Here is a 27,440-nt window from a genome sequence, read left to right as displayed (position 1 = left end):
AAAACCAGGAAGTGACAGAGGGTGTTGCTAAGGGTTGGGGGGGGAGTTTGGGGGGTGGCAGGGGGCGGGGGGGAGGGAGGGGAGGGATGGGGGGAAAGCAAGCAGGAGGACAGGTGAGACAGCAGGACAGGTGAGGCGGGCCCCGAGGGGGGGGGTGGGAGCCAGGTGAATGTACGGTTCTTGGCAGCCGAGGGGGGGGAGGGCGGCAGGAGGAGGCAGAGGGCTGCGGAGGAGGAGCCCCCCAGCAGAGAGCAGCGAGCGACTGACCGCGGCCTTCTGACCAGGACCGGAGCAGGGCCCCAAGCCCCCGGGCCTGGCGGGGGACGCGCTTCTCCTCACACCCTGTGCCTCAGCAGCTCAAGCCAGCGGACCCAAAGACGGAGAGGTGAGTGCACCCCACTTTTGTCTCCCGGCTCGGGATCCCCCAGACCCAAGACTACTGCAGTGTCCTTCGTCCGTCCTGTAAGTGGGACCCCCCCCAACGCATGCAGGCCAGATTCCCACCACTCCCCTTCCCTGTGCCTTACTAACACACCGGGTCTTTGGAGTTGATTTTAACTGGGAGGAAAGGTAGAGAAGGAACTACGGCCGACCCCCAACCCGGGGCGGAGGGTCCCCAGAAACTTTCCCTGCACTTCTGGGATCAGATTGGCGGGTGCGGGATGGAGAGAGGGTGAGGAGGCGCCGAGCGCTCCCCCAGTCTCCTTCGTGACTTTAGGGGGAGACCCCCGACCCGACCGAATTGAGGGAATGGAAACGCTGACGGACTCTAACTAGAACAACGCGCTTACCCCCTCCAACCCCCCCCGCGCCCCCTGGCGCGGTGGGTTGGACCCGGGCCAGTTGCATGGGGGGTGGGGGGAGCACAGGAGGAGCCGCGGGTTGGGGGAAAGTTACCGGCTGAACTACTCGGTTTCTTGCGCTTCCAGAGCCGCGTTTTCTCTCCGGTAGTGGAGCTCAGAGACAACCTCCGAGCGACATAGAATGACCCCTTTCTCCGCCGCCCCTCAATCCCACTCCCTTCAGGCTTCAGCCCTGCCGCCACCTTTCCAAACCCAGTTCATGCCCCAGAACCCAAGAGCGAGGGTGGGTGACTGCAAAGAAGCCTACCTACCACCCGTCCCCGAGCTGGCGCCGGCGCACCTGCCCTTGCCCGGAGTGGGGGTCGCTACTGTGTTGTAGAATCCTACTGTGAGCGCCGCTGGCAGAATGCTGCCATTCAAAGGGGTGGGGGGCGCTGCTTTCCATTTCCAGCTTTCTCTCTCTCCTTCCACCCCACCCCAAGTAAGAGAGCGACGTGTCCCGGCCAGAGCGAGGGGGGGCCGGGAGTGGGGGGGCGGCGTGGGCAGCGGGTTGTGCCCGGACACGTGCCTGCCCCGGCGCCCCGGCCCTGCTGGTGTTTGGAGAGAGGGCGGGTCCCCTGCCCCCCGCCCCGCACAACCCCCACGTATCAAAGGGCGGCTGAGACGTGGTGAGACCTCGGGGCGCCCTGGGGAGGAGGGGGAGCGTGGGTCCAGAGCAGGGGAGGGGCAGAGGCGCGGGTGCTAGCTGACCCACAGGAAACGAGCGCTGCTGACCTAGTTTGGGACACCGGAAGTGGGTGCTGAGGAGAGTGGGAGACCAGCAGACTGTCCTGGCTTCCGGGCCAGGTGGAGGGCGTTCTTGAACTGACCCCCACCCGAATGCCTTGGAGACCCCTAGCTGCAGCTGCGAATGGGAATGAGTCAGCGCAGCTATTCCCCTTCCCCCAACATATTCCTGGAGGAGGGATACAGTTTATCAGGGGCAGGGGGAGCCAGGTCGGCCAGTAAGGGGTTAAACCAGGATGGGAGCTCTCTGCCCTCTGAAGGTGTGAGTGTGTGGGGGTGGGGATGGGGGGTGAGGCCTGGAGTATTATGGGGTTGCCTCCTGTTCCCCAACATACACCAACTGGTTTGGTCACCCCTGTACCTGCCTGGCACTGCTGGGAGAGCTGGCATAGAGTGGGCATCAGGTTGGGAGGGGAGAGTGAGCATAAGTTTTGTGCTGGGCTGGAGAGGGACATATTTGTGACTGAGTCTGGGTGGTAGTTAGTGTTCCTCCTTAGTGGTGACTGGGGAGAAGGGCAGGGGGCTCCCCCTGGAGCAGCTGATGAAACAAGAAGAAATCTCTGTCACTGCCTCCTGTCTCTGGCCCCCGGGACCCCAGCTCCCCCAGCGTGCCTCTGTTACATGGTTGCTGTGGGCACGATGAAGCCTGATGGCACCCCCAGACACTATCCCCTCCCTTGGGTACCACACCCCCCAGCCTTAGCAAAAGGGTCAGGAAAGGGTTAATGCCACCCAAAGGGGCTCTGGGGAAGAAGGCAGTGCCCACTAGGCTCAGGTGTCAAGGAGAGAGGCCTGCTCTAATGGGGCACTTGTTACTACTGAGCTCTGACTGATACGGACCCCAGTGTCTGGCAGACAGGTGCTGACCTCTTCCCGCTTACCCATGGTGCCCCCTGGCACCCAGGGCCCCCAGCTCCTGCTTGGCCTAGTGCCTGCCCTGGGAGGGCGCGGCGGGCAGCGGGGGCTGGGCTAACAATGCACCATCGGGCCCTTTGTGTGCCTGCACTTGGCACCCTGGGGAAGGGTGGGGGAGGGGGCCCAGCAGGCATGGGGGGCGGAGCGCCTCTAGGGTGGGGACAGTGAAGGCTGGGGGAGAGAGGCAGAGAATGAGAGCAGGTGGGGAGGAAAGGGAAGTAGGTCAGATAGGGTGCTGGCCCCCCATTCACCAAGCCATGTCAGAGAACCAGTCCGTGATCCCATGGCTGCCCAGATGGCATCATGCTGCGTGAGGAACCACCTAAGACTAGGGTCAGAAGTCACTGCCCAGGGGACTGCTCATAGCGGGGAGGCCTGGCCTGGTACTGTCCCCTTCTTGGTAGCTGAGAGACTAGTTCTGGCTCAAGATGGGTAGTGAATGGGCTCCAGGCAGGGCACTACCCTCTAATAGAAGCCTATAGGCCAGCTTCAGGGCTCCCTGCCTCTGGCCTGCTTGGTTCCCTGACCTTCTGTGAGTTAAGACTGCCCTGCCACCAGGCCTTGGGGCCTATGCCTGTTTTGGCCTAGGGCATAAGAGGAGAGTGGGGGAGGAAGGTGGGGACAGGCAGACGGATAGGACCCTGGCATGGGGTGTGCCTGCCCTGGCCTCTTCCCCCTCCTTCTGCTGAGTAAACTCGTGAGTAAACTTGACGTTTTGCCCGGACAGTTTGAAGTTGCCTTGCCGCCCCCCCACCCCAACCCAGTCCTGCCAACACACAGGCGGCCAGGCGCCAAGGCGGGCCTGGGGGACTAGGAGGAAGGGGTTAGAGCTCCTGTTGTTCACTATCACGGACTTTGGAGGGGCAAGAGAGACCCCCCCTCCAACCCTGCCTGGTCTTGGCAAGAGTCTTGGCTGTGGCCTGTAAGCATCTGTCCCAGAGCCTTGGGGAGCCCAGAGAAAGTAGCCTTGAAGCAGAGCCTCTGCCCACTTCTGACCTTCACGCTCACTAAGGAAAGGCATCCAGCTGCCATCTGGACCCCTGAGTTACTACCTTTAATGTTCACAAGCTGCCTGGCACAGGGGAAAAGCTACCTTTGGTAAATTCTGCAGGGACAAGAGAGGGGATTGCCCTCTTCATTCTGTCCCTCAGCCTGGGGTGGGTGGGAGAATGGTGGCCTTGACATCTTAGCCCTCTCTTCACTAAGACCTCCCAGCTGTCATGGCCTCAGCCCCAGAGGATAGCATCCTCATTTGCCAGCATGATTCCTTGACCTCACACCTGGGCTTAATGCCATGCATACCTCCCTGCACCACACTCCCCATCAGGCCTGGCCCTGACCTCCCTCAACCCCTTTCTCGACCTGCTAGTGTCCCAGGACTGAGTCAGCTTGCAGAGCTCCCCAGACAGCAAATACCTGTGCCAGATCCAAGGGTTGAGGGTGCATCAGTCAAAAAAGGGTGGCAAGCAAATGGAGTCAGTGACCCACCACCACCACCACAAACACACCATTTTGCTATCACTTGGCATCATTAATTCCTCTTATACCTCCCCAGGCCACCAGAATGGCAGGGGGAAGTGCATTCCCAGTCCCTGCCAAGCTTTGGAGTGAGGCTCCACCAGGTCTTTGCTTTCGACCTCATGTCTCTGGCTTCAGTTTCCTTCCTGTTTCCACCCCCCCCAACTCCTCCCCACCCATATGCCCCTTTCAACAGACATCCTCTCCTCCTTCCTTCCTCCTTTCCTACCCCCTTTGCCTGGGAGCAGGGGTCCTCTTCCCCCTACCATGGACCTCCTAGCCTTTTACCTCTTCTAAGCAGTCCCCTTGGAGATTTGGGACCAAGTCCTCTGCTCTGCTCTCCCCAAGCCATCAGTGAGGCTCTGGGGAAGGAGAGAGTGCAGGGCTTCTCAAGGGAACTACAACTCCCAGGTACATGCAAAGCAACTGTGGTGCATACTGGGAGTTGTAGTCCTCCTTGCTCTTGATTTGATTAAGCCTGGATATGTTTCTGGATGGGAGAAAAGTCAGGACTGGGATGAATGGAACATGGGATGAATGGAATACCCTCTGTATCCCCCCACCTTGTTCTTGCCATCCTGTTCCCGCATGATACCATGTACACATGACTGACGTCCATCTCCTCTGCTGAGAATGCTACCCATTCCCACCTTAGGGCCCCACCCAGAGAATGCCCACACCCTGCCCTGCTGCCCCTGGCAAGGATGAAGTAGAGGGGCCCCATGAACTCCTTCCCTGCCCCCTGCCTTCTAGGCTGGTTCCCTCCCTTTATGGGGATCAAAGGGCAGAGAGCAGCCCCACCCCATCCCCTTGCAGGCTGTGGGCACTAGGACTCAGGAATTACAGGACTTTGGTGCCCAAGCAAATGCTTGGGCAGGGGGAATGTTGGGCGGCCGGCTGGCGCCTGGTGGCAGGAAGAGACACTTGCCCCCACCTTGGGGAGTAGAGCCTGCAGTAACTGCCCATTGGGCTGTCCATAGCCTCCTGGGCTTTCACTGTGTAGGCCTTGACCTGTGTGCTGCCTCTTGAGATGACTTGAGAAAAGGGTCTTGGGCCTTATCTGTAGGACCGAGGGGCCTGGCCCACCTGGCGGGCACCAAGGCACAGGGGTGACCCTCCCCCACCCCAGGCCCACAGTTGGCATGGGGCACTGGGAGCAGGGGGGTAGGAGGGAGAGGAGGGCAGGACTGCCAGCATCCTGGTGGGTAGGTGCCAACCGGGCCGGGAGCTGGTGAGGGGCAGCAGGCCAGCGGCATTGAGCCAGCAGCTGTTGGGGGGAAAGGGGAGGGGATGTTTTAGGGGGCATTTCTGTGGTCCCCCGTAGCCCAGCAGGACCTGGGTTGGCCTAGTATCTGGGGGACACAAGGTCACCCCTCATTCCAGGAATAGGAGACCCCAGGAGTTGTTTAAGTGGAACTCTGTGGCCCACCCATCTCTGGGCTCAGAGCCCTCCTGAGTTGCCCCTCAGGCCCAGGCGGGTCCCACCCAACCGGCCAGGGTGGCAGCAGCTTGCGCAAGGGGTGAGGCTAGGCGCTTCCCAGCAGATGCCCCCTCCCAGCTCCTTCCTCTTTCGGTGCCCACAGCTCCCCCAATCTGTCCACCCCCCTCAGGCCAGCTCTGTCCCCCTCATCCCCTTGGTCATTGGGGGCTGGCATGAGTGCTGCCCCCTGGCCTGGTTGGCAGGGGCTGGTGCCCGGGCAAGGAACTGTGGTATGTGAGTGGGTTTGGGGTGAGGCATGGGGAGGGCGGGGTGCTGCCTTGCCCAGCCCCTGAGGGCCCCAGCCCAGTACAGGGTGGGAAAAATTCGGCCAGCTCTCAGGGGGTCTGAGGGGTGCACTAGCACCTGGAGGGCCTCCTTATGGTCCCCCTCCATACCACACTCCCTAAGGGGCTGGGACCTGGGCACCTGTCACCCCTGGCAGTGACTGTCCAGGGTTCCCCTCCTCCCTCTCCTGGCCACTACTGCCTCCCGTCCCCTCCCCTCCCCTCCCTCCTTCCTTCTGGTCCCACCTCCAGCGGCCTCTCCCATGGCTCCTCCTCACCTCTGTCCTCCTGGACTGTCCCAGTTCCTACCTTTCCTGCCTCTCACCTTTTTCCCCTTTTAGGACTGAGTAAGGACGGGCGGGGGTGGGTACAGCTGGGGCTTCAGGCACCACAGGCAGAGACTCTAGGCCCCCTCCCACGCTGCCAGCCCTCTGGTAACCCCTCCCTCTAAGCTGGGGGGAGGGGGGACAGCACCCAGAGGGTTAAGGCTGCAGGGGGGAGGGGCTGGGCCAGGTCGTGGGCGGCCCCTTTGAAGGAGGGAGCTGGAGCGGGGAACAGCCACCCTGCCTCCCCCCCAAGCCAGGCCCTCCCCACCCCTCCCACCGGCTCCCCCCAGGGGCCCAGAGGAGTTGCCGGCAAGGCCCCTCAGCGTTCAGGTGAGTAGGCTCTGCCTTGGGAGATGAGGCTCCGGGGGAGGCTCAGAGGCCTGGAATTGGCCAAGGGTCAGAGAGGGACTGAGAAACAGGCGAGGAAAAGGGTGTCCAAACTTCACTTGGGGGCTTCGGGGGCTGAGCGGCTGAGGAGCCAGAGCGTGGGGAAGCTTCGGTGTCTAGGGCACCAGGGGACAGGAGAGCAGAAGGGCCTATGGGAGCTGAGGGATCCCTGAGCCAGGACAGGAGGTTGGACAGGCTGGCAGGGAGCCGGGCTCTGGGGATCAGGCTGGGGTGTCCTCTGGGGCTGGGGGGCTCAGGTTTCTGCAGGCGGCTTGGCGGGTGTGGGGTTACCAGCCAGCTCGGTTACCCAGCCGGAGACGCTAGGCTGGGGGGAGGGGGTGGGCACAGGGCAGACCCTGGCACCTCCTGCCGTCTCCTCCAGCTCTCAGGGGAGCTGACACTGCCCAGACTGACCCCACTGGGAACCCTGATGGCCAGGGTCTGTCCAAGTGCCCAGCTGCCTGGCCAGGGTGGGCAGCTCCTGGGCTGGAAACTCTGACGGGCAGAGAGGCCTAGATTGTCCGCCACCCCCCCACATCCGCTTTCACTGCACCCCTCATCCATCTTCCCCAACTGGCCCCCATATTTTGGTCCTATGCTTCATCCAGAAGAGGGGCATGGGTTCCCTAAATGCAGCTACCCAATGGCAAGACCAGGCCTTGGAGGGCAGGCCTGGCTCCTTGATTGGATTCCCCGGTCCTTTACACCAGCTGGCCTGGGGAGAAGAGAAGGGATGCTTCCAGCAAGGTGAAATGGCGGGAGCAGGAGAGGCGGGAGCAGGTGAGCTGCAGGGGAGAAGAAGGGAGAGGTAAGGATGGTTCCGGAGGCCTAGGGACTCAGATGTAGGGAGCAGGCAGGGTCCTGGCAGGGGTGGAGAGAGGAGAGCACCGGAGTAGTGGCGGAGAGGGGAGACAAGGGCCAGAGGAGGCAGTGAGGCCACAGCAAGAGGGGACCAAGATAAAGGGCTAGGAGTAGAGAGTGGCTGATGGGCTGGAGTCCCCAAAGGTGACAGAGGAAAGGCTGGGGCAGGGGGAGATGCCCACATCCCTTCCGCCGCCATCTTTTATCTCCCTCATAATTTTCCTTGATGCAGCCTGAGAAGCGGTAGACTAGGGCTGGTGTCATAGAAAGTAAATGAGGGGGGACCTGAGGTCTCCCTCTTTTCAGGAGTGGCACCACCAGGAATTGGGGATTTTGAGGGAGGGGAGGCTTAACCCCCACGGCCCCGGGAAGCAGCCAACTCCCCTTGCCTCCTTCCCCCTTCGTGGCTTGCGGTCTCTCTTCCCCGCCTCGGCCCCCAGGAAGTGTGAGTGCTGGGGGTGGTGAGGTTAGGAGGGGGGAAGCGGCTTTTGGGGGATGGGGAAGGTAGGCACTAGCTTGGAGGGGCTGGGGGGCAGTAAAGGGCTCCATAATGGCCTGAGGCATCCCTGGGCGCAGGGACTCCCGTGAAGTCCTTACAGCTCTCCAGATGGCTTCAGCCCCTGGGCCCCAGAGGCCCTGGGAAGGGGTGGGAGACGCTGGGGAACTAGGATTCCTGGGTCCCTGAGGACTTTGGACTGGCTGTCCTGCTTCCCCACCCCACCCCCTGATCCAGCCACAGGCCAAAGCCCTGGCTTCGTGCAAACTTAACTCCAAAAAAACAGGAAGAGAACCTGAAGCTGGAGTTGGGGTGGGGGTGGGGGAAGAAAGGAGAAAGAAGAGGGAGGGATGGCCAGCCAAGGTGCCCTGGGCACTGGGGATGGGGGGGTGGGCGCTGGAAAGAGCGTCGGGTCTCTCCATCACCCCCGGCAGAAGGATGCCACAGCCTGGTCCTCAGCTTTCCTCAGCCCAAGCTGCTGCACCTGGAGAAGCCCGGGAGGGTGGGGGGGCTTGGGTGCCTGTGTCTCGGGCCCATATCTATTTTCTCCATCGCTAATCCTGGTTCCGCCTGCTGCCCCCCACACTACGCCTCAGTCCCTTAATCCCCAGGGTGTAGGGAAGGGTGGCCAGCTTTACTCAGCTGCCCGCATCAGGGCCTCATATCCCTGCTCTCCAGCTGGCTTGAGCCAGCAGTCCTGGCCCCAGTGCCCCCAGCCCTGTCCTGGACATTGCCTGAGGTCAGCACCTAGAAAGAGTGCCAGCCTCCTTTTCCTTTCTAAGCCAGGGCCAGTGCCCTCTACCTTTTGGTTTCTCGGTGGTGGACACACCCTGCCAGGTGCCATTGGGGACTGAGGGGTAGATGATAGGGCTCCCACCTTAGCCCCCTCCCCCTTTCTCACCCCAAAGTCTTCTCCCGACCAGAGATGGGGCAGGCTTGACTCAGGGCCCAGTTTCAAGAAAGCTGCCCACCGGCTTGGCCGGTCTAGCAGGCCTGACAATGAGGGGAGCCTGGGGGGGTGGCAGGCATGGGGGAAGGGGGGGCAACAGGGCGGGGCCCCCAGTTCTTCCCCCTACCAGGCAAATAGACCTTGACTGGTTCCCTGGCACAGCTGCCCCCCTCCAACCACCACACACGCCCATGCCCACAAGGTCTTAGCAAGAGGGGGCATGCCAGGCTGGGTAGGGATGGGCCGCCCTCGTAGGGTGGTGGGGGGCTGGGCCCTCCGGGATGCAGAGGTGGGAAGGGTGCCCAAGGTGGGGTGGGCATCCTGGCACCAGTGCCCCATCCCAGAAGAAAGAAGGGGGAGGTGGCCACCCCACCCGCTTCTCCCAGATGATGGGGCTAGGAGTGCCCCCCTTGGCCTGGTTGGCAGCAGCATAGCTCCAGGTGGCACCTAAGTTGGCATGGGTGCCAGGGCCCTGGGTAAGGGTTAGGGGAGTTTCCCAGAGACTCAAGAACCATATGAACACCTCCCATTCCCACATGTGCCCTTTGCTTCTCCCCTCCTTTGCTAGAACCTCATGGCCATGGGCATTGGAATTGGGCCTAACGGGTTAAACACCCACCCTTGCCCAAGCCCTGTGTGAGTTGTGTGGTGAACCAGCCGGAGCCTGTGACCTGACAGCAGGGTCAGCCAATCAGCACCCCCACCACACCAAGTTGCCTCAGAGACCAGCCCTGGGGTGGGAGAAAGGAGGCGGGCTTAGCAGTAGGAATGGGTGGGGTGGGAGGGAAGGAGGGAGAGGGATGGGGTGAGCCACGTGCCTGTGGGTGCCCAGCTCCTGGCCAATGGACAGTGAGGGCAGCCCCACACAGCCCCCCTCAGGAGGGACTGGATCCCCCTGGGCTCAGGAGGGTGCCCACTGCTGCTTAATCGGTTACTGCTGCTGCCCACCCAGTTTTTGTTTTTACCCAAGTCCTGGGGCCATGTGCCACTTGTACTGTTTGTAAAGTACAAGCAGGAGGACCAAAGGGAACTGGGAGAGCTCCCAGAATGCATGGCCCCCAGGGAGAGAACTGAACCGCAGATTTAAGGTGGGAATGGGTGGACTTCCTACCGGTACCTAGGTGTGGCTTCCAAGCAAAGACCACGTGGGTGCTGTTCACGCAAGGCTTCTGTGCAGGAGTCCTGGTATTGCCATTGGAGGGAGGCTGATAGACAATGTAGTTCTTGTGTCTGAAGAGGAAATTTGTGGCCTTTGACTCCCCCAACCCCCCAAAAAATCCTTACTCCATCAGTGGCCAGAGCTGATCAGCTGTTGGGAGTGGCAGAGAAGATACTGACAAAATGTCAGTGCGACTTGCCCTAAGGACCATCTAGGTCAGCCTTTAATATTACAGATGAGGAAACAGACTTCCTGGGGAAAGGAAGTCGTGTCCAAGGTGCAGCTAGTAGTAACCTGACTTGAGTGGAGGAGACAGAACTGTCCCCAGTTAGTTTTCCCAGCAAAGGCTATCTGTAATAGTGGAATCTGTCCCCAGCAGAAGCCTTGTTTCTCCATCCTAAGACCAAAACGTGTTGGATCCCTACTGAGGGTGAGGCATTGGGCCACACGTGGTCTCATATAACCACCACCATACCCTAGGAGTCAGGTGGAATATTATAGATGAGGAAAGAGGTTTAGAGATTAAATCATTTGTTTAAGGTCACAGAGTGAATCAGCCACAGAATGAAAATTCTAACTAAAGCCTGGCTGACTCCAGGGCCCAGCTCTTTCCTCACCCCAACTCTGTCGACTGTTGCTCCTGACCCACCAAATGTCAGGGCTGTAGGGCTGAGCCCTTGAGGCTTCCACTCCCACCCCCTCCTTGTACAGCTGAGGAAACTGAAGCACAGAGAAATGACTTGCCCAAGGTCATTCAGCAAGATAGTAACAGGCAGGGCTTGAAGCTGATCTCCCCACTTCTAGGCCAGGCTCACTCTACTGCCCCCCTCTCCCTCCCGCCTCCAGCAGCCTTGAGATGACTGGCAGCTCTGTGCCTTCTGTGGCTGCACCTCAGAAGGGAAAGCATAAAGGGTGAAAGCCCTCTGGAGAAGGGGGGCTCTCTGGACTGGCCAGGAATAGGGAGAGAGGGGTGGTGCTGGTAGCTGATGGGGGAGAGGGGGACTGGAACTTGGCCTATGGGCAATGGGGGAGGGGGCGGGGACGATGCTTATCTGTGCGGGGCAGGAAGCACCCGCGCCAGCCAGCGACACCCCAGCAAAGGGTGGCTGCTCCTTGGCCCCAGGGGGGAGGGGAGTATGTGGGGGGGTGAGGGATGCTGGGAGCTGTGTTTCCCTTTTGGTCTCTAGAAGGGGGGGATCTAGAAGGGGAGATGAACTTTTAGTGGGCGTGGGGGGGCGGCAGGAGGAAGAGGAGGAGGAAGACGGTGCTGGGAAGCTGCCTCTCCCGTTTACGTAGTGTTTTGCAGTGCCCCAAATGCTTTAGGGAGTTAAGGCACCTGACCACTCCGGCAGACCTTGGTCCAACGTGAATCTGAACCCACTGGTGCCTCTCTGGGCTGTGAGGAAGTTCCATCACAGTTACCCCACTTTTCAGATGCCTGAGACTGGCTGCCAGAGCCCCCCAGAACCGTTCGGCCACTTATTCATGGAGCCTGATCGAGGACCCAGGCCTCCATCCCCTCTCCCTGTCCAGGGTTTCTTCCAAGGGGATGGGGAATGGGGCAGGTGAAGCAGATGGGTCTCCGGGAAAGGGCCAGGGAATCAGGGCTCCTGCCCTAACAGAGGCGGAAGAGAGAGTATGGGCTCTGGGCCCACTGCCTGGGTTTGGACGCCCATGTGCCCTTAACTTGGAAGGTCACCTCACTGCCTGTACCTCAGGTTCCTTGTCTGTGAAATGGATGATAATCCTTCCTTAGAGGGTTGTGGAAGATTAAATGGGGGTGAATGCTTAGAAGAGTATCAGTGCTGGCCGTGGACCCCCTTGCAGGTCTGAGTGCTCTTAAACTCCCCCTCTACTTGACCCCACAGGAGATGGGGAGCCCCGAGGACGACCTGATCGGGATTCCATTCCCAGACCACAGCAGTGAGCTCCTGAGCTGCCTCAACGAGCAGCGCCAGTTGGGCCACCTATGCGATCTTACCATCCGGACGCAGGGCCTTGAATATCGCACCCACCGCTCTGTGCTGGCTGCCTGCAGCCACTACTTCAAGAAGCTCTTCACGGAGGGTGGTGGTGGGGCCATCATGGGGGCAGGGGGTGGCGGGACAGCCTCTGGGGGAGCAGGGGCCGGCGTGTGTGAGCTGGACTTTGTGGGGCCAGAAGCGCTGGGTGCCCTGCTCGAGTTTGCCTACACAGCCACTCTGACCACCAGCAGTGCCAATATGCCGGCCGTGCTCCAGGCTGCCCGGCTGCTGGAGATCCCCTGTGTCATCGCCGCCTGCATGGAGATTCTGCAGGGTAGCGGGCTAGAAGCCCCCAGCCCCGACGAGGATGACTGTGAGCGAGCCCGCCAGTACTTGGAGGCCTTCGCCAAGGCTACGGCCTCAGGAGTTCCCAACGGCGAAGACAGCCCTCCACATGTGCCCCTCCCACCACCACCACCGCCACCTCGGCCTGTTGCCCGCCGCAGCCGCAAGCCCCGAAAAGCTTTCCTGCAGACCAAGGGGGCCCGGGCGAACCACCTGGTACCCGAGGTGCCCACAGTGCCCACCCATCCCTTGACCTATGAGGAAGAGGAGGTGGCAGGCAGAGTGGGCAACAGTGGGGGCAGTGGGCTGGGGGACAGCTACAGCCCCCCAGCAGGGCCTGCCTCGCCCCTGGAGGGGTCCCTGAACTACGAGGCCTATGAGGGTGAGGAAGAAGAGGAAGAGCTGGTATATCCCCCAGCCTACGGGCTGGCGCAGGGCAGCGGGCTCCCGCTCTCCCCAGAGGAGCTGGGCTCGGATGAGGATGCCATTGACCCTGACCTGATGGCCTACCTGAGTTCTCTGCACCAGGACACCCTGGCACCCGGCCTAGATGGCCAGGACAAGCTGGTGCGCAAACGTCGCTCCCAGATGCCCCAGGAGTGCCCGGTCTGCCACAAGATCATCCATGGGGCAGGCAAATTGCCTCGCCACATGAGGACCCATACGGGCGAGAAGCCCTTCGCCTGTGAAGTCTGCGGTGTCCGTTTCACTCGGTGAGTACCTGTCCGGACGGGGCCCAGCAGGGGCCATGTCAGGGCAGGGAGAAACACGTTAGGAGCCCTGAGGTGTGGAGGTGGGTGATGTTAGAGGGACTGGGGGTGTGTGTGGCTTCCCTGAAAGAGAAGAGACCAGGGGAAAGAAAGTCAAGGGAGGTGGTTCTGGGACAGGAAAGATATGGCGTCCGAGAAGGCTGTGGACACAGAGGAGTGGGTGCCCTGGTTAAGCTAGGGGCAAGTCAGCAAAGGTATCCTGGGGTAGCAATAGGAAAACAAATGGTGAGGGACGGAAATTGGCCAAGGCCTGGAAACCCATCCCATCCTGAACATCTTGCCCCTCACCCCTGCCTGTGCCAGGAATGACAAGCTGAAGATCCACATGCGGAAGCACACCGGAGAGCGCCCCTACTCGTGCCCGCACTGCCCAGCCCGCTTCCTGCACAGCTACGACCTCAAGAACCACATGCACCTGCACACGGGGGACCGGCCCTATGAGTGCCACCTGTGCCACAAGGCTTTCGCCAAGGAGGACCACCTGCAGCGCCACCTCAAGGGCCAGAACTGTCTGGAGGTGCGCACCCGGCGGCGCCGCAAGGACGATGCGCCTCCCCACTACCCACCACCCTCTGCCACCACCCCGTCCCCTGCTGGCCTTGACCTCTCCAATGGCCACTTGGACAACTTCCGCCTCTCTCTGGCTCGACTCTGGGAGCAGTCAGCCCCTACCGGGCCCCCAGTCTCCACTCCAGGGCCCCCCGATGATGATGAAGAAGAGGGGGCACCCACCACGCCTCAGGCTGAAGGTGCCATGGAGTCCTCTTAAAGAGAGATGAGTGGCCAGGCTGGAGCAGCACAAGGCTGGGGTGCCCATGCCAAGCAGTGGGAGTGTACAGGACAGAGCTGGGGTCGGGGCACTGAGCCTCCCTGGCATCAGAAATCAGCCCCTACACCCCAGAGCCCTCATTCCAGTTCCAAGCTGAGAAGGTTTTGGGGCAGAGGCTCCCCAGATTGGGGTGATCTCCCAAGGAGTGATACATATGATATTATGTATATATCTACAGCTCGATTGTAAAAGTGGGGTCCCTGTCCCCAGCTGCTCCTGGGGAGTAGAAGCAATAATGTATTTCTGATTTGTGGGGTCCCTCTTCGGCTATGCGGGTTTCTAGGGGGTGGGGGGCTTGGGACCAAAGCCTTGCCCCGCCCCCATGCCCCTTGGGGTTTTGGCTGTGTAAGGGGGTGAAGGACTGCCCCTCCCTTCCCTTCCGAGACCCCTCCTTCCTGGTTTCTGTTCCCTTTTCCTGACAGTGAATTATGCAAAGGGGGCGGCAAAGGAAGGGTAGGTGGGGGAAAGCAAGGTAGAAGCTTGAAAGACCCGGGGACTGGGCCTGTAAGGAAGGAGCCATCCTAGTCCCCCTCCGCCCTGCTCCCAGCGCTGAGTCATGGGGTCCTGGAGGAGAAGGGGGCGGGGTGGCCTGATTGGCTCGCCCGCCCCTGGGGGCAACGGGACGGGCCCCGCCCAGCTAGGGGAGCAGCTCCGCTCAGCTCTCCGCCCCTGGCCGCCCCTCCCGCGTCCCCAGGCAGGGAATGTCTTGTTCCCGCCGCTCCCTCCCCGAGGCCAGAGGGCAGGGCGGGCCGGGTGGCGTCCTACCCTCTTCTCCTCCCCGCCCAGGTGCGAGCCGGAGCCGCCGCCACCGCTGCCGCCCCTGACTCACGCCGCCCCCGGGCTGGCGCGGCGCAGGGTGTGGGACCGGGTGAGGGGTTGGCGAGCCTTGGGCGGGCGGGCGCCATCTGGCGGCCGTGCCCTGCTCGGGCGCGCGCCCCCGGCGGCCACTTGGGGCGAGCCGCCCCGCGCATCTCAACCACCGCAGCTGGTGAGCGGCGCCCCCTTGCCAAGGCAGCGGGCAAATAGCTTCTTGATTAGCCGCTGGGAGAGGGGGCTGCGGGCCTGTGGGAAAGGAGTCCTTTTCCCTGCCCCTTGCTAGCCTGGCTTCCTGTGGGGTCGGGGGACGGGTAGTAATCCCTTCAGTCTCCCTTTACGATTGGATCCATCCGGTTCTGTACATAGCCTCTTCTTTCGGCCTTGTTGAAATCTAGTTTCAGATTTTTAACTACCCAATTTGCTGGGGGCGGGGGAATCTCCCTCCCCTTCCTCGCTGGGTGCTGGACCCCCATTGCGGCCTGGGCTCTGCCTTGCACTATTCCCCTCCCTGGCCTGGCGGCCCCTCCCCCTCCTAATAGGGGCAGGTTCAGGGGCCGGGTGCTCTCCCTCCCTCGCGCCCCCATGCCCATTTGCACAGCTGCCCAGGTACCCCCAATAGTTGGGGGGGTCACAGTGAGGGGTAGCGGGACCAGTCCCTGTATCTATTTAAAAAATGATGATGTAATATATTGGGGTGGGGAAGGTCGGGTTGCCCTGGGCCTCATCTTAGCATTTCAGGTGATGGGGGAGCCCAGGGCTGGGGAGACCTGGGGCCTAGCCCCAGGGAGTGAGGGCAGCGTGACCTCCCTCCTCCCCTTGTGGCTTCTCCACTCAGTGCCTTAGGAGGGGAGGCAATCCCCCCTCTCCCGTTCCTCTCCCCTTCCCCTGCCCCCCAACCTTGGGTGTAAGCGACAGGAAGAAATAATAATAATTTAAGATTCACACTTGTCTCCATCTTTGGTTGCTTTATTTTGGGGGTAGGTGGGAGGGATCAGGAGGAGAAGGAGATGAAAGACAGAGGGACTGAGGCTTCTGAAGCTGGGCAGGGCTGCTTTGGGGATTTCCGAGGTGGTTAGTGGGGAAATGCTGACAGACTGGAGCGCAGGTGGAGCTGCTACCTGTGTGTCCTCTGCAGAAGCCCCTTCTCTTCATCCGGGTCACTAGTGAGGAGAGAGGGAGTGACGCTTTCACCAACACTGTTTTCACAGGTGTATTCCTGCCCCTGCCCCGCCCCATCTGTTCACATGTGGCTCCTGTTATTTGCCACCCCTGAGGCACACCAGTCCATGACTGTAGGTATCTTCTGATTTAGGCTGATGCTGAGAGAGGAGGGGGCAGTGATTTGCACAAGGTCATTTGGCTAATAAGGACAGAACCAGGAGAGACCTCAGGGATAATATCTGTCCAAGACTCCAGCTTTTAACTCCACTGAGCCCTCCTGAGCATCTAAAAATAAAGCTTTGCTTCCCCTTTGACCTCTCACCTCATCCCTACTTCCTTTGCCCCATTCATGCCAGAATGTGTTCACTGGACAGTTTTCTTTGCAATCCTTCCAAGTGGAGACTGTCTGTCTTTCTCAACATGGCTGGCCCATGGCGTATGGCAAAGCCACGGGGTCCCACGGCAGCTACGCAACCAACCAGGGCTGCAGCCACCTCCCCGGGCCTCCCACATACCCTGCCACACCTTCCAGAGGGCCAGAACCAGACTTGAGCTGCTTGTGTGGCCAGAAGCCACCTCACTGGAGGGCTTCTCTAACTCTCTCGCCTTGGAATCGACCTCCTTGGCCATAACAACCTTCACCTCTGCTCCCACCTGAACATGCCCTTAACCTGGGCCACTCTGGGTTTATCCCAGAACTCTTCCCTGGCCATAGTCCAGTCTCTGTGTCCCTCCTGCCCACAGCCCCTGCTCTAACACATTACTGAAACACAGACCCTAAACTACCCCACTGGGATCTCAGCGCCTTCCTTTCCCCAGGGTCAGTCACCTAAGACACTCTTGCTGAAGACACCCCAATTTTCTCCCCATCTTGTCCTTCCCCTGGCCAGCCCAGAAAAAGCCTTCAACCCTCAAATGCTATTCATGGCTACCACTTTTGCCTAAGAAAACCGCCTAACCAAGTGCACCAGAGTCCATCGTTAGAGGTTATGATTTCCCACATCATCCAGGACTTTAACTCTACCCAGAAATCCCTTAGCCTCCCCAGCAGGCTTCTTTGCACATTCCCCAAGGCAGGTATTTCAGCCTCTACCACCCATACCTTGAAACCTTCATTCCACTACCAGTCCCCTTCTTTGCTCTCTCAGCAGTCGTGTTGCCTCCTTCCCACCAGAGAAAAGTGAAGCTGCCAGCCTGGAGCAGGTGCAACTCTGTCCCAAAGAATGTCCCTTCTGCCCTCTTGCCACAGGCAAGCCTGCTCCTACCCAAGGCCACCCTGTCCCTGTGGCCCGGAACCCAACCCCAGCTTCCTTCTCTCTCCAGCTCTTTTTTGCCTCCTAAATGCTCAATTCTCCCTATCCTTGGATAAAGAAAAACCCTTTAGTGTTGGATTCCCTTCAAGCTATTCTTGCTGTGATGCTAACTCCCTCCTCAAGTTCTTTTTTTTTTTTTTAACCACAGCAGTTATGTTTTAAAAAAGAATTATCAAACTTGTAAAAGTGATGCAGAGCCATGTACCCTGTTTCTGTTTCTAAGTCTTCCCTACCAGCCACCCCTCAACCCATCATGATCTGGTTTTGGCCTTCCCGATGCCATGAAAAATATTTCCATGAGCCACGCCAGTGATCTCTTGACTGCCAAGTTCAAGGGCTGGTCCTCAGTCCTCGTCCTACTTGATCGGTCTCACAGCATCTGGTTTGCATGGCCAAGTGTCCGTGGGCCTCTCCCATCTTTGGTTTGGGATGGAGCCCCTCTGGGTCTGACCCTCTCCCCTCTTCCTCTCCTGCCATGCCCTCCACCAGAATGCTCCAGCTCCCCCTCTCTTAGTCTCTAGGTTGGCAATCCCCAAACTATGCCTCTGACCCAGAGCTCTTCCCTTTTCTAACTGTCCCCTAGGCATCTCCAGCTGGACTCCCTGCAGATGCCACAAAGGTCTCCATGTGGGCCACTCCTCCTTCCTGTCACGCCTCTCATCCTAGCACCCACCCAGTCTCACATAAACCCCTGGTCACCCTCAGCACCTCAATCCTGAGGCTGCACCAGCTTCTCCTGAGCCACGACAGCCTCCCCTCTGATCCCCTGGCTCCTACCAGCCTCCATACTGTGTTCTTAACTTCTTGTCCTCAAAGACAAATAGGAACTTGTCACCTTCTGACTAAGGATCTTCAAATGACAATTAAGGCTGTCTCATCTCTCCCCATCTTGACGTCCACGCTCATCTCCCAGCATCCTCTGAGGTCTCCACCCGGACACACATCCGCACCTTAGGCACTAAGCTCCTAAATGTCTCGCGTTCTCCAAATTCACACAGGCCTCCCCTAGGATGCTTTCCTCTGCTCCTCAACCTAACAAACCACCAGGTTGCCCCCAAATCCACCTTTTTTCACCTCTTCTATGAAGCTTTCATCATAGATCCCCATCGCAAATTGGCAGTCTGTCTGTGCTGCTCTCGCCACCGCTGTCACTTATCTAATTGATGTCACTCTTGCCACCATGCTACGGGCTCCTCCAGGGAAGGGGTGCTGACACAGAGCAGGCACCCGGCAAACCTCCATTCCCTTCCCTCCATTCATCTCTGTCTCCAGCTCTAGCAGAGGGCCAGGCACCCAAGAAACCCTTTGTAAATGTGACAGAGCATGTTCCCTTCCCCGGCGCCATCTCCGCCTGCTTTCTGCTCACCTGAACTCAGAGCTGGACTCTGTTGAAAGGGTTCTGCCCAGGGCTTCTTGGAGCTGTTGCCGCAGTAACACCTCCTGCTCTGGGTCCTTTCTGCGAGCAGCGGCCAGCCACAGCCGGGGGTCCTCTTCGTCACTGGAGTCCCTGGAGAAGCTTCCTAGCTCAGCGGCCCACAGAGGACCTGGGGGAGGGGTGACTGCTCCCACTGTCCCCTCAGACTCCAGCCAGTCACCCCTCTCACTGGAGACTCACATCTCCAGGTCCAGTTTGCCTTGGTAGGAGAGAGGAGCTGCACACACAGAGCAGGTGTTGTCCAGGAGGCGGAAGCAGGTGCGGCAGAAGAGACCTAGAGGCCGGGGCGGGGGCGGCGGGAAGGAGGTGAGCTCGAACTTTCCTACCCATCCACTGCGCCCCCTGGCTTCCAGCGCCTGCCTTCCCCACCCCACTCCTGGGGGGACCACCCTGGGCAAACGGTGCACCCTAAGGAATTGCTGTAATGCCACATGCATCTATTCTGCTCAAACATGGGAGAATTAAGGCAAACACAGGGAAAAAAGAGCTACCCGAGGGTTCTCTGTAAATGAGAACATTTATAGTACTGAAGGGAGGGAGGGGTGCAGAAGGTGAGGTACAGGACAAGTCCGTAAAGGAAGAATCACAGGTGACTGTCGGACACAAATGAGGTGAGTCCCCTCAGGGAGAGGCATGCTCCCCAGGAGGCCCACCTCGGCAGCCTGGGGTACTGCAGGACACAGAGCTCTCCGCGTCCTCACTGTCCTGGGGCTGCCCACAGCCCAGGCAGTAGGTCTGGGGCTGCCCGAAGTGGCTGATAAATGGAGCCAGGCAGGAGCACCTGAAAAGAGTGGTCCCAGATACCAAGCAGGCCAGCCCAGCCAACCTAGACCTCCCCATCTCCAGCGCCACCCTCCAAACCAAGGGTAGGCCTTTCTGCAGTCTAACTTCCATCCCTCTGACTGTTGCAACAACCTCTGTTTCCTGTCCTTCTTCCTTCACTCCCCATCCCTAAGAATTCTTATCCCTAATTCTCCCTCTCAGTGCCTGAATGGCATGAAATAGGCACCCTGTTCAACTAAACCTCTGGACAGTCAGTTGGGACAGTGATCCATTCTGACCTCTGGCTCCTTTTCTGTCCCCTCTCACCCACTCCTATAAGGAATGACAGTGGGCTCACCGCCTGGCCAGCATCTGCAGGACACTCATTTGGCCTTGGTCAGCTGCCCGCCGCCTCACCGCACGGTGCAGGGTAGCCAACAGATTGGTTCGGCGACTCAGAAGGACATTGTAGAGGTAGGAGATCCTCTCCTGGTGGCAGGGAGAGCAGGGATGGAGTCCCCTTAGTCCTGTTGCACATGCCTGGAATTGCTCTCTGCACCCACCCCACTCCTTCGGCCTCTGCCTTTTGTCCAACTCCTGTGAATCCCTCTAGGCTTGGCTCAACGCCTGTTCCTCTGGGAAGCCTTCTGGACTTGCTCAGGTAGGATTACCTACCTACTGCCTCCTCTGAGTTTCCCCAGCGTGTTATTCATTCCTTAAAAACAAACCCATTTTTTAATTGTAATGTCTTGTTAAAAGCCTGTTTGGCCTGCCTCAAGACTGTGAGCTCCTGACTGTGTCTGGCTCAGTGACTGGCATACAATAGATGCTCAGTAAATGATTTGTAAATGAGTAAACAAACGTCAGAGCTTCCATTCGCACCTCACCACACGCGGTGCCCCAGCTTCCCACGGTTTCAGCCAAGCTTTGGCAGCGAGCTCTGTCTCAGGAAGCTCTGCTCCAAGAGGCACCACATCTCCCAGCGCCCCCTGGGGTCCAGAGACCTACTTCGTGGTAATCTGCTCTGGGATTCACCCAGAGGAGAGAGGGCTGGGGCTGCTGAAGGACGCCAAGCTCCCCAAAACCAAGACAGACAGCCACAAGCTTAGAATCCTGGGGAGGGAAGTAGGGACTGGCGGTGGACCCCTCACCTGCTCCCGGGATGGATAGTAGGAGGCACAGATGACCCGCCGCAGCCGGCTGACATACTTGCCAAACAGAGTAACAAAGAAGCACAGGCCATACAGGATGCCTGGGGACACAACAGAGACAGTAAGCCAAAGCCAGCGGGCACAGGCTGCCAGCCACACATCCCTCACATCCCTGTGCCCCAATGCCCTGAATGGTGTCTGTTTCCCCAGTGCCCCCAGAGATGTGGCTGATACCAATAACTGTGTAACCAGTGGTGTCCGGCTCCGAGGGTTGCAGGAGACAGCGCCGGGACAAGATACTGACGTTGCCTTGCTGTAGGACATCAAATGCTGACACTAGGTCACGGTAAATCTTCCCAGTGTAGCCAGTGCCTTCCACGGTTATGGATACTACCACAGGGCCTGGCACCAAGACAGTGTGTGAGGGGCACCTCCTGGGAGGTGAGAACAGGGCAGTGCAGGTCACAGAGATGGTGCCATGCTGTGATGCCCCAGGCACCCTTGGGGTGTCCTGGGCCCCAACTGCAGCCCCTGGCACCTGGTTCCATGGTCCAGAGCTGGCTGGCACAGGTCTGCCTGCTCAGGCCACCAGATCTGAAATTACCTTAATGGTCAGTGATTCCATCCCCTGACTCCACGACCACCCAGAGGCATGTACTGTAAAGCCTTTGCTAAACACTAACTGTGTCATAGGTACTAGACTAAGTGTTTTATTGATTGTTTGGGGTATTTTTTTACTTTCTCAGTTGGACCTCTGTACACAGGATCAGATTAATTAGATCTCGTGCTTTGTGGCACATTTTCATCAGTGGTCTACCCAGCACTCAATGCATGTTTACTCCTTAGAGCAACCCAGAGAGGTTGCCACCATTATTATCCGGTTGTTCAGATTAGGAAACTGAAGCTTCAGGAGGCTCAGCAACTTGTGGAAGGTCACCTTCTAGGAAGGGTCCGAGCTGGGATCGGAACCCAGGCCAGTCTAGCTGTAGAACTCATGTTTTTAACTACACCATTAGTGTGTAATCTTGAACTGGACTCAGGGGTTATCAGGCGGAGGGTAGAGTTGGAAAAGGGGAGAATTCAGGGGCTGGTGTGAGTAACAGTGACATGGGAACAGTCACTGGATTGAGGAAGATGGGGAGGGTGCAGCAGCAGCCCAAGGGCAGGGGATGGGTCGGGGAGGTGCAGGTGCTCACTGCGGGCCACGACCTCCCCCTGCAGCTGGTAGCGGGCCAGGTCAAGCACCCAAAAGACTGCATAGTCCAGGAAGATGAGGAGCAGCACGAGGAGGAGGTGCTTGATAAGGCTGAAGATCGCCAGGGTATAAACGATCTGCTCCCGGTGAGACAGGAAGATGGAGCCTGGGTGGGGGATGGGAAGGTCAGGAGAATGCGTCCCAATTCTCCCACCCCCCAGCCCCTGGTCCTGAGATCTCCCTCCTGAAGGGGGCTCCTGCCCCTGATCAACCAGGGCCTGTTTGCTCGTCTGGAAGATGTGGAGGCTGTGAGGACCCTGGGGTGAGGGTGGGAAGCATTCTTCATGGGCAGGAACTCCATGCCTAGAGGTGGAGGCCTAGCATGTCCACCTGGGCCCAGTGGCCCATTTCCAAGCTCTAGGAACCCTCCCTCCTGGGGCACCCGACCCCCTGCCTGGCCCGTGCCTCACAGCCAGTTGGCACCCCCAGGTTACACCTCCTGTGCATTTGTACACTCACGCTTCCGCCCCCACCCCCAGTGCCTTCTCTTCCCTTGCTCCTTATCTACTCCCACCTACCCTTACCTCTGTTCCTGACACTCCAGGGCTCCCAGAGGCCTCGTCAGCCCCTTTTCTTGCTGTCTGCATGCTATGAGCATCCCTGTTTTCCTCTTTCAGACTGAGGGCACCCCAAGGACAGGGCTGTGTCTCCCTCAGCCTGAAATTTCCTTAAGATTATGGTTATCTCTTCTCCATCTGGCCCTGCCCAAACCAGGCCTGTGCACTGGGCTTAAGGTCAAGGCAATGGGGTTTGCGGATGCCCTAGGCCCCCACAGAGTCCCTCACCAGGCTGGATATAGTATCTGGTCTCATGGGCTCTGAGCGGTAGCACCGTGGGCAATCCCACCCTGGAGCGGACAGCTTCCATGTGCAGGAATCGGCCGGTGATGTAGATGTTGTCGTAACTGTCCAGGTTCAGGTAACAGTACCAGTAAAACAGGGCTCTGGTGGAGCACATGTGAAGACCCTCAGCACCCCTGAGCCAACCCCATAGGGCACCATAGTCTCCACCCGCTCCCTGAAACTCCAGTCTCCCAGGACACCCGGGCATGCGCTGTTCCCCAGCAGCATTCGCTCCCCGAGCCCCGGACCCGCCGTCCAGCCTCTCACTGGAGATAGAGCAGCACGAGCAGGAGGGGTGTGGCGTAGCCCATCAGCGTCAGGGCCTCTCCAATGCGGTGCAGTTTCATCCTGACAGCCTCCTGGAGGTCCAGAGCTACCTGGGACAGGCTCCGAGAGGCACTGAGATCCACAGAGAAGTAGTGGGTGGCTGTCACGTTGAACTCAAACTCTTCACGCACTCGGTCTATCAATTTTATCACAGCTGGGGCCAGCAGGGCCAGGGAGATGTGAGCGAGGGGAGTTAGAAGGCAGCAGGGGTGCAGCTGGGGAGGGGCCTGCACAGCCCAGGGGTCACACAGCTCACAGCCAGGAACACCCAGGATCTGAACCCATGGACTGAGGAGGGGGCAAAGCCTCCAGTCGATGCCACCGCATGCTCAGCATCAGCGTGACACCATAGTGAACATCCCGTTGACCTGCCCTGGGGCCAGGAGGCCCTGATTCTCTAAGCCCCTGCTCTGGGGTCTAGCTTTGGTGAGGTACCTCCCCGTCCCTGGGCCTCAATTTCCTAATCTGTACAGGCTGGACCTTAGCCCGGATAACCTCCTGAGGTCCTTTCTTGCCCTTGTATTCTCGCCTATGGACTGGGAACACTCCCAGGCTGGTGACGAGGGGAGGAGACTGCCCCGGAGCACTGCAGGTGGCAGGGCTAGGAGGGGATCACTCACGGGTGACAATGGTCTCGCGCAGGAAGGGCTGGATGTACTTGGGGATGATGCAGAACACCTGGACCACTGCGAGCCAGAGGCCGGGTGTCAGGAGGGGCGCAGAGATGCAGCCCAGGCCCCAGGGCCTTCTTGACTTTTCACTTTTCCTACCGGCCTCCACACTGATTCCAAACCCTTTAGCTTCTCCCCATTACCTCACCCCCCACACCAACTCCTCCCTATCCCCGGGCCACCCCATTTGAAGCCCAGCATCCTTACTGGTCCCCTATTCATTGCCCCTTGGCCCCACCCTTCCACTGGCCCCACATTTGCTGGACCCCTAATCCTGACTGCAGGCCCCTGGCTCACCGCTAGCAAGTCCACAGAGCACCAGCTTGAAGGGCATGAGCACATAACACAGGTGGTAGGCTTGCGGTATGACCTTCATGCAGTTGTCCTTGGCATCATCGAAGATCCGCGCACACTTCAAGTAAGGGTTCCCCAGCTCCGAGTTGCACACATCACCAATGTGCAGGAGCCAGGACCACACATTCCTCAGGGCCCTGGCTGAGAATGACCGCAGGGCTGGTACTCAGGGCCAGGGCCCCGCAGCACCTTTTGGAGGGCTGGGGAACACCAGCACAACGGCTGGGGCCACGGAAGCCTGTAGTCAGGGGCCTGGCTGTGCTGTATACGACTAGTGGGGACTAGTCAGCACCCAGGAGGGGCTCACAAAGCCCTGGACAGGAAAGGGTAAGGGAGACTGGGTGAATTTTGACCCCCCCACCCAAACGCAGACATGCAAATGTACTGACCTACATGCTTCACGCTATCCATGATTGACCGAAAGAACTTGCGAATCCGGTCCGCCACCTCTTTGGCCTTCTGGGCAATGGCTTTAATCTTGTTCAGAGCACCTGAGAAGCAGGGGACAGAGGCACTGTAGGGTCTCCTCCTCTAGGGGCTGTTTCTCACCATTGCCCCTCTGGTAGAGAGTGCAGGGGGTCTGCCCCCAGGGAGGAGGGAAGCCTGGATGCTACCGTCTGGGAGGTAGTTAATGTGGCAGAGGAGCAGTCCGGAAAGCAAGGATAAGAGGGTCTGAGCGGGCGCCTTGAGGTCAGTGCCCAGTACCAGCAGGGAAGAATGAAACAACAGGACTGTAGAACACGCAGGACAAGGGCACAGGGGGCCAGGCAGGGTGGGGGAGCTTACTGACGAGGGGCTGCTGGGCCCGCTCCAGCATTTCGGCAGTCTGGTTCAGGGCCAGCTCTGCCCCACAGGCCACAGCCTCGCTGGCACGGGTAAAGTTGTGCAGCGTGTTGGCACAGGGCCCTTGCAGCACCAGCCCAAAGGCAGCCACCAACAGCAGTGTCCGGCTCTGCTCTGGAGGAGACCGTTCCATCAGAACAGGGCCCCAGCCTTGCCCCCAGTCTCTTCCAGAAGCCTTCAGAATAACCAGAATAACCCCTCCCTGAGATCCCCCTGCCCCAGCCCCTGCCCCAGGACTTGTCCCCTCCCCTGGGTGTGAGCTCACTGGAGAAGGCCTGGGGCAGCAGAAGGAAGACAGTGACTCGGATCTGGCGGGAGAAACCCATGCCCAGGCTGAGGAAGGCGGCCAGAGTGAGAGTGCTCACCAGGCAGCCCCAGGGGCTGCGCCTTTCCACCAGCAGCTCCAGCAGCCCGTAGGCCGTGGCCAAGGACAAGCCCAGCATGAAGGCCCCCATGCTGCGGACCACAGCCCGCGCCGTGCTCGGCTCCTCTGGCCCCAAGGAGCGCACAACATCTTTCCTGACTTTGGACATGGCTGCTGACAGCAAATGTTTTCCCGTCTCCAGGAGATGCCCACCAGGTTCTGTGGCTCTACAGGGGGCCTGGAACTTCTCACCACATTCTAAGGTTCCGGAGGGCTTTGACTGTGTGTATCTTAGAATTCCTTACTCTGTAGCAGAGACTGGGAAAGAGATAGGTAGGTCTCTAGTCTCCTTCCTATCTCAGAGCAGAGGGATTGAAAGACACAGACTTCAGACAGGCTGTGGTGAGGCAGAGGAGAAAGAAGCAGCTCATGTCCAAGGGCATCCTTGAGATACTTGTGGAATGAGCGAGGGTTCCCCAGAACAGACTTATGGACATCACACGTCATCAGAACAGAGCAAAGGGGCAAACAAGGAAACCACCCCGCACCAGTGAGTCTGTCACTAGAGACCCCGCCCTCCTCAACATCTCCCCGCCTCCGCCCCTCCCACCCACGCCCTCCTCCAGTCCAGCTCTCTCCTCTCTCTCTCTCATCTCCGCCCATCTCCTCCGTCAGGACCCCCCAAGTTCCTGCCACCCTCCCCAGTTTCCCCAAACCTCTACCCCCGCTGCAAGCCCCTAATCCTAATAATGAACCACATCCCGGCCAGAAGAATGGGATGTTGGTCTTACTGGGGCTTAACTGTTCAACTCCTCAGCGGTGCAGAGGCTCCTGAGTTGGGGGCTGCCTGTCTTCTGTAGCCGATTCCTGTGGCGCCAGCCAGGCCAGTTTCCAGTCACTGCTTTCCTGCTGGGGGCAGGCACAGGGGGGCTCCTGGCCATAGGTGAGTGTGGAGCAGAGTTGGGGTGGGACCCAACTTTTGACCTTTGACTTAACCCTGTGCCCTCAGGTCTCTTTCAGCTCCTGGTGAACCCTATGAACATCTATGAAGAGCAGAAGATGATGACTTTGTACGGCTTGGTGGGTTAGTGCTGGACTAACGCTAATAAGGTCAGGGACACTCAAGAGGCCTGTGGAGCACAGCCCAGCGCTAGGTTCCCAGGAAGGGGTCTGGGCATGTTCTTCTGCACCCAAGCACCCCATGTGGCCTTGGCCTGGTATTTGGCTTTGAGTGCAGACCCAGAGCAAAAGGCCCCATCTGTGGAAGAAGACACAGTCCTTGCCCTCTAGAGCCTCCCCAATCTGAGGGACTCCCTACTGCCCTCAAGATGTGGTCCAGACCCACAGCCCTTCATGATCCCCATCTCTCCTGAACTCTCTGGCCTTATTTCCTGCTCTTCCTGATAAATTCAACTCATTCATCCATTCCACGCTAACTAAGCACCTGCTGAGGATTCAGCAGTGAATAAGCCTGACAACCACCCAGCTCTTTTGGAGTTTACATCTTATGGAGAGTAGACAGTAAGTGAACATTTAAACAATAAATGAGCAAAAATACACAAGAGCATTTCTGATGGTGACAAGTGATATGAAAAAAGTGTGCCAGGGGGATATGATAGGAAGGCACTGGGAGCTACTTTAGCTTGAGCGGTCAGGGAAGGCTCCTCAGAGAAGGTGACCTTGTATCAGGAGGCATTGGGCTGTAAGAACAGGGAACCCACCTAAAAGTGGTTTTACCAAGAGAAGGTTGATTATCTCATATGACAAGTTTCAGAGTAGAGTGGTTTTGGAGTTTGGAGAATTCAGCAGCTCAGTAAACCTACCAAGGACCCAGGTTCCTTTTGCCTTCTTTTCTCCTGCCCTCTTTGGCCTGTCAACCACTCCTCTTCAGGTCAAGAAATGGCTGCAGCAAATCCAGGTATCACGTCTTCATACAACAATGGCAAAGACCAGAACATTCCTTCCTCAAGTCCCTTTTAAGAACAAGGAAAACTTCCCTGTAATCTCCTTGGCCAACTTCCCCTCACACCTCTTTAGTCAGAACTGCAACACATGCCCTTTCCTAACCCTCTCCCAGGCAAGGGGCATAGAATTGGCATCATCTCCAGGTTACTGACTGAACTGACCTCCATGGGATACCAACAGCTTTTACCCTGACCGCTGTATTCACACCTGTTCTCCCATTGATGACCTTTCACACAGACCCTTAGCTTTCTGGTTATTTCATTGAGAAGACTGAGTTCTGCTTCAGTAATAAGGATTATTTTTAGGGTT

The 27,440-nt window shown here is 58.8% G+C and overlaps 3 protein-coding genes across 4 annotated transcripts in view; 2 read left to right on the top strand and 1 right to left on the bottom strand.

The window, feature by feature from the left end:
- Positions 1-52: 52 nt before the first annotated feature.
- Positions 53-15,630, top strand: ZBTB7B (zinc finger and BTB domain containing 7B). Of its 2 annotated transcripts, XM_037016819.2 has the most exons (4): positions 53-130; positions 285-385; positions 11,833-12,986; positions 13,347-15,630. In XM_037016819.2, the coding sequence occupies exons 3-4, from the start codon at positions 11,836-11,838 to the stop codon at positions 13,810-13,812; spliced, it is 1,617 nt and encodes a 538-aa protein (XP_036872714.1). In that variant the 5' UTR covers positions 53-130; positions 285-385; positions 11,833-11,835; the 3' UTR covers positions 13,813-15,630. The 2 variants fall into 2 exon arrangements, with proteins under 2 accessions (XP_036872714.1, XP_017531975.1); XM_017676486.3 differs by lacking the exons at positions 53-130; positions 285-385 and adding an exon at positions 6,101-6,442.
- DCST2 (DC-STAMP domain containing 2) lies at positions 15,627-25,335 on the bottom strand. Its single transcript, XM_017676484.3, has 15 exons — positions 25,068-25,335; positions 24,746-24,916; positions 24,349-24,450; positions 23,903-24,100; positions 23,555-23,620; positions 22,875-23,088; positions 22,551-22,708; positions 21,707-21,871; positions 20,745-20,912; positions 20,511-20,611; positions 19,718-19,848; positions 19,251-19,378; positions 18,778-18,871; positions 18,529-18,669; positions 15,627-15,848 (listed from the first exon to the last, which is right to left on the bottom strand). Exons 1-15 carry the CDS (start codon positions 25,333-25,335, stop codon positions 15,803-15,805), a joined length of 2,151 nt encoding a protein of 716 aa, XP_017531973.3. The 3' UTR covers positions 15,627-15,802.
- Positions 24,872-27,440, top strand: part of DCST1 (DC-STAMP domain containing 1) — a 16,677-nt gene continuing 14,108 nt past the window's right edge. Inside the window, exons 1-3 of the mRNA XM_017676487.3 lie at positions 24,872-25,716; positions 25,984-26,109; positions 26,176-26,250. Of these exons, the coding sequence (XP_017531976.2) occupies positions 25,656-25,716; positions 25,984-26,109; positions 26,176-26,250 (262 nt within the window). The 5' untranslated portion in view covers positions 24,872-25,655. The remainder of the gene's footprint in view (positions 25,717-25,983; positions 26,110-26,175; positions 26,251-27,440) is intronic.

The sequence above is a fragment of the Manis javanica genome, chromosome 14 (genome assembly GCF_040802235.1).
Source record: "Manis javanica isolate MJ-LG chromosome 14, MJ_LKY, whole genome shotgun sequence".
NCBI lineage: Eukaryota > Metazoa > Chordata > Mammalia > Pholidota > Manidae > Manis > Manis javanica.
Note: the sequence above shows the minus strand (reverse complement) of the source record. Positions and strands in the feature narration are given on the sequence as shown.